Below are 12,238 nucleotides of genomic sequence, written 5' to 3'. Positions count from 1 at the left end.
ACTCACCCGGACGATCACACTATACAAACTACTGATACTCCTGGGTTCAAACCATTTACTGTGTTGCGCACTATTGGAGGTAAAATGGTGTTTTTTGTTTCATTTGGCCTACGATGCAGGCAGTCTTATGTTTTATCAGTTTTAACAATATGTGTTGCAAGTAAAAATGGTTAAACATAAAAACGTTCTCTGGCTTAAAGTATATAAAAAACACAAGCTTTCGTCTGTCTTAATATTTTACCATGATTCATCCTGGCTGCGGCCCTTCTGTGTTTTCACATGTTAAAATATTATTTTGGATACATCTTTTCTCCTAAAATATAGTCGGGACCTTTCTTTGTCGATAAATCAACGCATAGATGTTCATTTTCTTCAAAATAATGACTTCAAGCCAAATTTGTGTGCCAAATCTGTGTTGTTTTATATATTACCGGACTGCCTACCGGACAAACATTGGAGAGTTGTAAGCGGTCCGGCCGACACACACTGTGTGGCTTTGGAACTGAGCCCGGATGAACGCGCCAGCTATCATCAGTCTACAATACGTAGACGCTCACGAGCAAGGAACAAAATACATGTATTGTACAGTTCAGACATCATGGATTGACCGTGAAGGCCTGGGAAAAAGAAGCACAGCCCTAGTATCGAACATATTTCAGGAGTCTGAGGCCCGGTTTAAACGTCACATTTTACATGCGCCGAATCAAATACTAATTTTAGTCGACTCGAATGAACAAGTTCGGCTGATTTGATTTAAACGTCGCATTTTTTTGCCGAATAAAATTGCTGAGCGCGAGCGACGTGTTCATTCCCAGCTGACACCGCTCCAAGTTTCCCACCTGAATGCGGCTGACAATGATAAGGAGCACATTTTGCGTTAAGATCATTCACACCTTTCAAGGCCATTCAAGCAAACAGAATGGGGCGATTTATAATGCAGATGGCAGTGCATTACCTCTTAAACTCTGATTGTTGTTTCACTCTCCTGATCAAATTCAAGTTCACAGATTTCGTTCTCCATCTTCTACATAGCTTTGCCGAGGAGGAGTAAGAACCACCGCACACACTACTAGCGGTTTTTTTCTTGAAGGCCGAAACTTAAGCTTAATTGGTTTTGCATAACTACATTACACGATCGGAGCGAAGCAAGAACCACACATGCTGGTGTCTTCAACAGCCTTCCTTCTACATGATACATGCTGCAACTGCCGCCAAAAATTCCCTTCAGCTTGTTGTGCGCATGCCGTGCAGCACAAAACTGTGGAGTTATGGGTAAAATATAATTTAACATAATTTATGAATTAGATTCGGCACACATAAAATGCGGCGTTTCAATCAACTGTCGAACCTCAGTAGTATATTCGACTGGATCAGTCGAATATTCGACTGAACTCGGGTTTAATTGAAATATGTCGCATTTAATTGATTTAAACGTCGCATTTTACATGCAGTTAATACAGCAATTAGATTTAATTTGCGACACTCTTTGCTAGCATGAAAACGAGGTTGTATATTAAAATGTTGTAAAATATCCTTATAATCGGTTACCACTTGTTTAAGAACATTAGAAATAATCATTCGGGTACTATATTTATTTCACAATGATTTAATAGTAATTATGATGTAATCACCTGACAATCACATCCCGAGATTTTTGTTTTCTCGCACATACTGAATACATAACAAGAATGTCATTGCAGAATGGAGCAAACTAAGAAAAGCACACACATCCCGTGTTTATATTTATATCGTAAACTGCAAGTCGTACTACGAAAATATAATTTATGACAAGCTCGAAAGAAATCAAATCACGGAGATGTGTCGGGGGGGGGGGGCGTCTGAGGTTACCAGCTATCAAGAAAACTTTGAAAACTGACTGGTAACACGGAATTGGAACACATTCTGTTCAGATCAGGTTAATGTTAATTATAGTTGCATTCTCCTGAACACTGACATAACCCTGTGCAAGAGAGATTAGCTTTGATACATTTGCATCCGCCAGCACATTGTTGTTTGCAACCACATTTAAGGAGTTCTAGACAGGCTTTGGCCGCTTCAGGAAGGGTCATCCAGACAGGTTTCCACGTGCCATCCATGTCACACCAACCCCATCCCTCGGGTGAAGGAACCATCTGAACGGCCTGCAGGCTTGTGTACCAGATGCTACTTTGGTAAACTGCTCTTAAAGCGTGCTGTAATAGCGAGTCCTACATAAGCAAAATTAGAATTCAGCTTTGCTACTTTTGTCCCTGTCGTTATACATTTATTACTATAGAAACACGGCATGAAATAAATAAGAACAGTAGAATAAGTCGAAAGCCTGAATTTCATTCCTTACAACTCAATTTACCTGTGGGTGGGGGGGGGGGGATGTTCTCTAGGGTCCTGTTCTTTTTGGTGAAAATTTCTTTGCGGGCGTCATTTACATTGATCACATTGCTGGCCTTGTCGTAGAGAACTACTGTAAATCGCCCAAGAAGTTTGAAGATGAATCATCCTTGTCCAGCTGGTAATAACGGTGATCTTGCAGGAACTTAAATGTCTCTGCCACGTCAGGGAATGACTTCCATGCGTCCCAGGCAGACTTCTTACCCTTGCCAAAGAAACAGGAGGTCTTGTCGCATCCAGTGAATGAATGAAACATAGGGAGTGCCCGAGACGTTTCAGGGCCAAGAAATGCGCAGGTGGCATTCACACTGATGTATTGGACATATTTCCCCATGCCCAAACCAATCCAGATGGCTGCACACGGATACAAAGCGATCGAGTCATGGAAAATCCCTATCATTATGACAAGAACATCCGTATCCACTGTGCGGACAAAAACCTGACTGCATCCTTTGTTCAGCGCGTGTTGAACATGTAAACCAATTCTTGTGTCGGCTTCCTCGTGGTCACATCTCTGTTTATCAGTAGAACCTCTGCTTGAGACTACAGATTCGTCTGAGGTGATGTTTACTTCCTTATTCTCGGGAAACTGGAAGTTTGAAACTCTGCTTGTCAGGAGGGCAAAGAGTTCTTTCTTTTTGGTATTGTCTTGAAGAAATGCTTTCCAGTTTGGAAGAATCTTGGTGTCACCCGTTATCTTTCTTTTCTGACCCTTACCTCCCTTCTCTCTTGTTGAATCCTTGACAATGTTCGCCTTATACGTATCCCAAACAATGTCCACTCGTTTACTTGATTGGAGACGATTCAGAATGAATGGGAAAAAGACGTTTTCAGTATAGCTATCAAAGGTGGAAACAGTTGTGGATGGAAGGGCGTGAACAACAGCTGCTCCACCAAAGATCTTCCAATCGTAGAGCGGAGGTGGATCCGGCTGCTTTGCACTGGCAGGCTTAACATATGTCAAGAGGTATAACTTCTCAGTCCCGAATCTTAGCTTTCCAAACTCGGAGAGATGGTGGGTAGGGCTGGTTTTCGTGCATAAAACATTCGTCTAGGTCTCCGCTTCGATGCTGGGTGGCAATGTACAAACGGCTGAAAAGGTTGCAATCGCTTCTCAGTGCACTTACTTGCTGCTTTGTCTTTGTTTTTGGCGTGGGCTTTTGTTATTTAAACAGCGGCAGAGAATTTTTCTTGATGGTATCATGAATCGATACAGTTCTATCTTCGATCACTGTCTTACAAAATTCTTGTACTGATTCTGGCCCACACTCAATTAAATAACTATCTACCCAAAGTAATTAAGAAACCAAGCATTCTTGTCAATATAAATAGAAAGTTGGCCTGTTAAAATTAATCCATTTCGCCGGCCATCTCAAGCTTAAATTGCATCGTCAGGTAATCAAATATTCTGTTTGTCTTACCTCGTGTTGCCTAAACGAAGTTAGCCCATGATTAAAGGTTGTTTACAGATCACACTCTCGACATAAAACCAAAACTGGTCCTCAACTGAATTCCTGGACTCGCGTTTCCCGTATTTGGCGCCTTTTGCATATTTTCCCGCGCTTGGCACCGGTTGTATATTATCCTTTGCATCAGAAGCATATGTTTGCATACGTGGCAGCGATTGTACATTTTTCCATTTCCTCAGTTTCTCATTCGCTTCATGAAAAACCAAAGTAAAACTATATTAAAAAAAAAAAAACCATTTCAAGCTCAACTGCATGCTATGAAGTCAGATCATTCAACATGAGCGAAAAAGCAAGAAACATGCTATTTTCACTTGACATAAACACGTTAAGGCTATCTAAACGAACCACACAACCTAATTTACAAGCTGTTGACGTATTTTGGTTTAATTTGGTGATCAAAAGCAAAAAAGCTATGGATTGATTTATCAGCCTCGTTTTCATGATAGTGAGGCTTATCGAGAATTGAATTGAAATGACGTGTCTCCCCCCCCCCTCCCCGCCCCGATCATCGAATCACGTGGCACCCAGGCTAAATTTGTTTCTTATACCAACAAGATTCTTTGTGCCAAATTTCATGCTTTCTTCCACTCTGTAACGATCTACCCTTAAAATCACCCTAAGCCACCGCACTACTCCTCCCAATCCCAATCTACGTCTGCTCGAGTATCGTCTTCCCCGCCGCCCCCATCCCTCCTTTGCCTTCCCCTCCTAGCGGCAGACGCACCGTGGGGGGCGAGGTTAAAAATGGCGGCGCGTTTTCCCGAAGATGGTGAAAGCGAAAGTTCAGGGAAACTTGGCCTCAAATCACAGTCAAGGGTAGGCGAAAATGAGAAAGACTCCAATGGTAAGTTATTGATTTGAACTCAAAACGCTATTTAGCTCAGATCTTCTCTTGAGCTCGGATTATAGTGTCTGAATTTTACTTACAATCAGCCTGGTGCTTACTTAGCTTATTTTGTTCGTTGCCCTGTGCTTTCGTTGAGTTACTGGTCATTCACTTCATAAATACTTTGCGGCAAATGCGAAAAACTACCAGTATAAAACAATATCAAGGAAGACTGAAGTATCGATAATAATCATATATTTTACACATCGAGTGCATGCGGAAGTGCGTACATTGTAGAGAGAAAGAACTTCATCGCTGCTTCGTAGTAACATTTTCTCGTTGTTTTTAGATTTAGATTCATTTTAGTCCTGGGTTATGATGTCAATGCATATGATAGTGCATTTATAAGTAATCTTACACACCAAGTATCCAAATAAGAGTTGTAAATGAGCCCTAAATGAGCATAATTTAAGGAGCAATTTGAGGTATGATACCCTTTAGGATGGCTGTCAAAATTGATCATTAAATATTCTTAACACCAACTTAGGCTCAGTTAGAAAAATGCCAGCTCTTCATGGCCAAGTTTGAAGTAAACACCAGGAGCAAGTTTATATCTAAAGGAAACATGACTCATATAATTGATAAACTGTAAAATACTCAACTTGATGTTAATGGATTTGCTGATCTTTTCAGGATCACTGTCACAGTGTTCAGCAATATTGAATGTTACACTGGCGTCTGATGCTGATGGCTGGAACAAGGCAGTGAACGGGCAGTTACTGACTAAACTTGCTGAGGACAGCAGAGTCAAACTGGTTGGATTTGTTCCTAAGTACACCACACAGCAGAAAGAACATGCAAGGAATTTGAACATTGAACTTGTTGATGCAAAAGAAATCTCTGGTTACTCACCAGTTGAACTTCTGGCTTATCCACCTGATGCTCTTGATATTGATATTCTCATAATACATGCTTATGGACGTGACCTTGGTCGACAAGCACAAATCATTCGAGAGACCAAGAAATGTAAGTGGGTTCATGTTGTTCACACAATTAGTGAAGAACTTGAGAAATTTCTAGAGAGATCAGCCTCAAGTATGGTTGTCCAAGAATCTGAACATGAACTTCAGACGACATTGTGTGAAAGAGCTGATCTTGTCATTGCAGTTGGTCCTAAAGTAGCAGAAGCTTACAAATCTGCCCTGCGTTTCTGTGGCAAAGATAAGAATGTGATTGACTTGACACCAGCAATCACTGAAGAATTTCTTGGTGTGCGTCAGATGAAAGGAGGTGCAGGTGAAAAGTTCCGTGTGTTGATCAGTGGATCAACTAAGTATTTCAAAGTCAAAGGATGTGATATTGCTGCAAAAGCTATCAAACTGGTGCAGGATACATCTTACCTTCTTCTGTTTGTTGGACAGCCAAAGGATAATGCAGCTCAGCTAAAGCAAGACTTACTCAAAGAGGGAATCAATTTGAATCAACTGACCATGAGAACCAGCTCTGGCGACACTGAATATTGGCGCAGGTTGCTTTGTGAAGTAGATCTTTTGATCAAGCCTTCAAGGACAGAAGGTTTTGGAATAAGTGGTCTCCGTGCCATTTCTGCTGACCTACCTGTTCTTGTCAGTGGAAATTGTGGACTTGGTATGGTCTTGAAGAAGTTACCCTCTGGTAAAGAACACGTTGTGGAGTCTGACGACCCTCAAGTCTGGGCTGACAAGATAAAGGAGGTCAGAGCCAAGGACCCTAAAGCACGCAAGTTGCAATCTGAAAAACTCAGATATGAGTACAGGAATCATTTCAGCTGGGAAACCCAGTGTGACCAATTGGTGGAGACAATGTTTAGAATGGTTCCAGCCAAATCTGGTATGTTTAAATCCATTTCATGTTTTATAATTATTGTAGTTATTTCTTATTAAATTTAACAAATTGAAGTCAGTTTTTTATACATCTGTCCTGTTAGTGATCATGAATTTTGTCATAACATTATCAAAGTAAACTATGGATCCAGGAGGCGATAGCCAAGTGGAGCTGCAGACTACTTTGACAATGTTATGATAAAATTCTTTGATAATAACTGGACAGATGCATGAAAAACTAACATTGATTTGGTTTTTACAATAACAAATTGTCAAATTGTTTGCTCTTACTACATCACATTAATTATAAATTCATGTGTCTGTCCATTTACTGACAATGAAAACTAGCCAATGAGCATACAATAATTTCTGCAGTTATTGTAAAAACTGTTCTTCTTCATTAATTTTTCTATCAGTGAATTTAGCACTGTTGTTGAATTGCATGAAACAAATTAATTTTAAAGAATCTTATCTGGTCTGAGGATAAAGTTACCACCCTGGACAAAGCCATTGAAACAGTTTTCTCAAATGAATGTTTTATTTGCACATGATACTATGATGTATCAAACCACATCCAAATTGCCCCCTCCCTCGCCCCCGTTCAATGTTGTGTTGGTCTGAAATCAGTGTACACATTCAATAATTCTTGTGTTACCCAAAACTTAATTGCTGGAGGGGACTGGGGGGATAACCACTGTTTTTTGATTTTGTACATGTAGTATTGCATGAAAATGTACATGTACTAACCAGGTTATTTGCGCATTGCAGTGGAGGAGTTAAACCTAAATGATTACATCACTAGCTAGACAAGCTAATGGGTGAATGAACGATTAGAAAAAAAGAATTCCTGCCGAGATTTAAAATTCACTTGTAGTGTTTACACCAGTCAGATGTACCACCAATCCCAGCTAATTGATCATCCATTTGAAACAGTCACGAAAGGTACATCTGTGAACAGCAATCTTTTTTGTGCTGTAGAGTACAGAAAGGAAGCTGTGGAGTTGGAATCTGACATTGATGAAGCTGAAAACAGAGTTCAGTCTATGAACCTAAATCCTGATAATGTGGATGGAAGATCTACTGGAAGACATCTTGAAGACCTCAAGACAGGTATTGAAGAAACTAGCTTGTATCCCATTGGAGGTGATGTGGTGGACCGGGGTGCAACACAAAACAGCAGGCAAGTGAACAGAAGGCTTTCAACTATGCTAGCAAAGTTACCGCTGAAATTGCATGCCCAATTGTGCATGATGTTGAATGTCAAGCGAGATTTGAAATTTGATGACTTCAGAATGCTGGCAGAGAAAGTTGGATTCGACAGAGATTTTATACGTGCCATTGAACAGGTGACAAATCCCACTGATGTCATCTTGCAAAACTGGTCTTCATCGAGTGAAGCAACAGTAGGAAACCTGATTGAATTGTTAAAGGGTGAGGATCTGGGGAGAATGGATGTGGTAGCAATTCTTGAAGACTGGGTCAATGGGAGTTCAGACTGAACATAAAGGGTCAGACTGAAATACCCTAGATGTAATAGCTACATGATCAGTGCATACAGTACCGATCGGAAGAAACCTAACAGGGTATGCTTGACCGAACGCTTTCTGTTTCCGTTCCACACTCATTCCCGTTCCCGTTCTGTATCCGTTCTGTTCCCGTTCTCATACCTGTTCTGTATCCATTCCGTTCCCGTTCACAAACGCATTTCCTGTTAGGTTTCTTCTGATCGGTACTGTACTTGTAAGTTTCACTGCTTGGTACTTGTACACTGGTATTATGATTGCAAAAGGTTGTCAAAGAAAAAGTGAAAATTCTAACATGATACAATCCTGACCATTGGTTTGCGATGAAATCATGAGCTATGTAGTACTTAGTTCTATTTTAGAGAGCAAGTATGTGCATGCCATGTCAAACAATATTCAATATTGATCATCTGTGCATGCACACTTATTCAGGCTTGTGATAATTCCACAAGCTCATATTGCTTATGGTAACCATAGCTACTTAGAGGCATTGGCCATACTTGCTATACCTGTCATCAATCGGACTGGCTATGAGCCTGAGTTTTTCATTGAGCAAATAGTCTTGAATAAGGCAAGTGTAGGTTTTTGTTGAGGGTCGAGGGTCAAGGGTAAAATGTCAAGGGTCAAGGGAAAAAATGTTGAGGGTCGGGGGTAAAATGTTAAGGCTCCAGGTAATGTATTTGATAAAGTTAATATTACTAATATTACTAATGGTTTTAATATTAAAAAAAACATAACAACATATAATGCTAAATTGTGCAGTTCCTCTCTTCAGCATTGTGTCTAGATACCAACACCTGGTAAATGTCTCCAAAACACTAGATACCCAGCCGGTAAGCGCAAGATGGACTACTTGTAGTCTAACATGTTGCCGATTAAATAGTGTGTGAATCTTCCTAGAGTGAAGAAATTGTCAAACTAAAAGGGGCAAATCATCTTTCAACTGTTCAGTAATTGCAAATTATTGTGTACCATCCCATGCTACAGAGCGATTAGTTATGTGATGTAACTGTACATATAAGCTGAAATATATTCTATGTCTAGAAACTGTAGATGTCGTTGGTAAGACTTCCATCACTTTCAAAAATCCTTTAAGTGGGTTGAGTTTGTGTTGGTTCTCTTCTCTGCTTTGACGGTTTTTCTCCGGGTTCTCCGGTTTTCCCCCCTCAGCAAAAACCAACATACAGCTGATTCCAGCTGGCTGTAAGCTGTGCTCCAAGGTCACACATGGACCGTATAGTGGCTGCCAGAGGCGCCAATGTATGTATGCTTTCGGTTCGACCTTGTTGAGCTGCGTCGTTGCTGTACTTTGCAACGGCAATTAGCTGCGACAATTATTATTATTATTATTATTATTAATTATTATTATTATTATTTCCCAACATACACAAGGCGAGAAAGAGCTGAAGAAAGGAACCACGAGAACTAGCATTATATATCTATTTAATACTAAAAACATTAAAAACATTATTTAGTAACATCAACTTTTTAAATATTGCTTGGACCCTCAACATTTTCCCCTCAACCCTCGACATTTTACCCTTGACCATCAAACCTCAACAAAAACCTGCACTCAAATGAGGCCTAGCAGAGTTAAGGAGTGCAAATACTCTGATGGATTAATGTCAAAAACCAAGGATTTATTATCTAAAGTTTCCTATTCAAGAGCATGGGTATACAGTAATGCTCTGTCAGCAAATAGATTTATGGTAGAACCAATCAGATTCCAAGATTTCCAATACAACGTACTGAGTGTTATCTAAATAATATTATACTGTGTAAATATGAGTTATTATCAAAATGTGCTTAATAGAGTAAGTGATGTGGGTGACCTTCGGCATGTAATGAATCAGCCTTAATTGGTGACAAGGAAAACCTTTGGCCAAATTTGAAATATAAAGTTTGTGTCCAAAATTTGCTATGGGGTGAGCTCAAGCCAACAATTAAAGTACAGCAACATGAAAAAGGAAGTTTTTTGCCAAAGAGACGGGTCATCCTGAGGATGCTTGTGGGTGTCGATCTGGCTTAAAGCGTGGATAGGTCGTAATATGTGAATGCAACGTTTAAGTTACTGGTATGTGTAAGTGTAAAGACTAAAATCAGATCCAGTGTGGGAAACAATCATGATTTGGATTGTAGAATGTCTTGTTTAAACAAAAGAACTACACTTAGTTGAAGCATCGCTTAATAAATTAGATAAAATATAGCTCTTTGTTCGCTGCATATACAATGCAAGATGGTGGCAAATTTGGTACACACATATCAGATTTCTGTAAGCTTGATAACTGAACAATTTGGACTTGTACATAAGATCAATTCAGGGACTGCATATTAAATTTTTTTTACCAGCTTTACATTTCGCACTGTTGTCTAACATTGTTCAAAGCAAGCTCAACCTCACAGTACCTTATGGACGAAACAGATGAATATCATTTGTACATGTTTGAGTGTACCTGATAAGCCACACATTTTATCCAGTGTTCTGTATTACTAGTTTCTTTATTTTTAATCAATAAATGGTGGTCATCCAAGTAGTTTAGCCTCATAGTTATTTTGGGTGACCTGCTGTGAAATGTATTATTAATTAATATTGTATAATTAATTGCTTTTAATTAGTTTTTTTACAGCACAAATAAACCTTGTTGTTGCTCTTGAACAACTAAGTCTAGACTAGCCCAGGTCTGCCCTTGAGACTTGTCAACTAAGACTGAGTCTGGTTATGAGAATCTGGAACAGGCTTTTAGGAAGCCTAACCCTTAAAAGAGTGGGTTTTATTTTTGTTTATTTCTTGTGGTAGAACCAATGGACAAAGGGTAACCAAAGGATACCTGCGTTACTTAATACTGTATGTTTAACTAGTAAGTTCAGTGGTGGTCCCCCACCCCCAGGAAATTCCAATCCCTTCTGTGGGGACAGTATGAATGTTTTCTGGAACTGCACATTGCAAAATTTAGTTGTGTTAATCTCAATTTATTCATTATTGATTTTGTTGATCTTATAATTATTATGCAATCATCACAATTTAACATTGCAAAATATAGCTGTGTTAATGTCATTGTCTTCAATTAATGCAAGCAGTAATAGGTTTGTTGTACCTCCCAACTTAACTGCATTTTCTGATTGTAGGAGAACATGTCATGTGTCATGGGTTAAAGCTCACTAACTCACTATGGAAGCAATAACTTGAACTTTCGACTCACACGTGATCAGGTCATACACCTTGAAACCGTGGCAAATTTGTGTGCCAGCTGGCATGAAGCAAATGTTTTGTGGTTTGTTCTAGTTTTGAGTTGGGAGGTATAGCAAACCACTGAATGACTGTTCCCACAGGAAACAGTGAGTTTCATTTCCCCAACACCCTCAATGAACAAACCAAAACTCACTGTTTCCCTTGGGGTCAGTCATTAAGTGCTTGGTAACTCCTAAGAGTATAACAGAGAGAATAATGGATAATACAAGGCACTGTAATAAGCAGCCAGTTAATGCAGATGTGTTAATTCTGACTTGTAGAAGTATAATTTTAAAAATAGATGGCACAGTAAATGCCTTGAGTATACAATTATAATTCTCACGAAAATTGGTACTCTAATAATAGAACTAGTTATAAACAAGTGGTTGGAAGTTCTTTTTATCAAGGTGCTCCACAATGGAAATTGTAAGCTTGAGCATATTTATTTCATTTAAAATTTTGTTGCTTAGTAACAAAGATCCAGATTAGAGAAAATCTCTTGTTCATAGTATTAGTCATTTTTCTCCTGTATTTTCAAAAGTTTGAATTGTAAGCTACGTAAAATTAAAGTAAAATAAGTTAATAGAAATGCTGCTGAATCATGTAAAATGTCGCTTTTTACAATAAATTCTTTATGTAAACCAGTATTACATGAAGTCCATCCCGGCTTGTAGTTTAATCTCCTCGGCAGTTATCAAGGGATGGAAACTCTTGGTAGTATTGAAATCTGAACATCCCTACCCAGCTGTCTGAGATGCACAGGGATATTTTGAAAACCTCTTTACATTTTAGTAGTCATGCAAAAAGTTTAAATTGGGTCAGGTTAGTCAGAAACAAAATCAAAGTGACTGCGATTGTACACAAAGTGTAAGCCAGTTCACTGTACACACCTCCCCTTCCCTTCCCCTTCCTCTACAAGGCTCAGAGTCTGTGCTCATTTG

The 12,238-nt window shown here is 39.3% G+C and overlaps 2 protein-coding genes across 2 annotated transcripts in view; one reads left to right on the top strand and one right to left on the bottom strand.

Moving 5' to 3' along the window:
• The window catches only part of LOC145486253 (uncharacterized), a 3,803-nt gene extending 3,723 nt beyond the window's left edge, over positions 1-80 (bottom strand). The window contains exon 1 of the mRNA XM_081464881.1: positions 1-80. This exon is cut by the window's left edge and continues 316 nt beyond it. The gene's annotated coding sequence lies outside the window, so the exon portion shown is untranslated.
• Positions 81-4,358: 4,278 nt separating this feature from the next.
• LOC145486226 (uncharacterized) lies at positions 4,359-12,208 on the top strand. The gene is made up of 3 exons (XM_081464848.1): positions 4,359-4,701; positions 5,377-6,552; positions 7,524-12,208. The coding sequence occupies exons 1-3, from the start codon at positions 4,602-4,604 to the stop codon at positions 8,042-8,044; spliced, it is 1,797 nt and encodes a 598-aa protein (XP_081320974.1). The 5' UTR covers positions 4,359-4,601; the 3' UTR covers positions 8,045-12,208.
• The last annotated feature ends 30 nt before the right edge of the window (positions 12,209-12,238 follow it).

The sequence above is a fragment of the Orbicella franksi genome, chromosome 1 (assembly GCF_964199315.1).
Source record: "Orbicella franksi chromosome 1, jaOrbFran1.1, whole genome shotgun sequence".
In the NCBI taxonomy this organism is placed as follows: Eukaryota; Metazoa; Cnidaria; class Anthozoa; order Scleractinia; family Merulinidae; genus Orbicella; species Orbicella franksi.
This window is presented reverse-complemented; position numbering and strand designations above follow the sequence as displayed.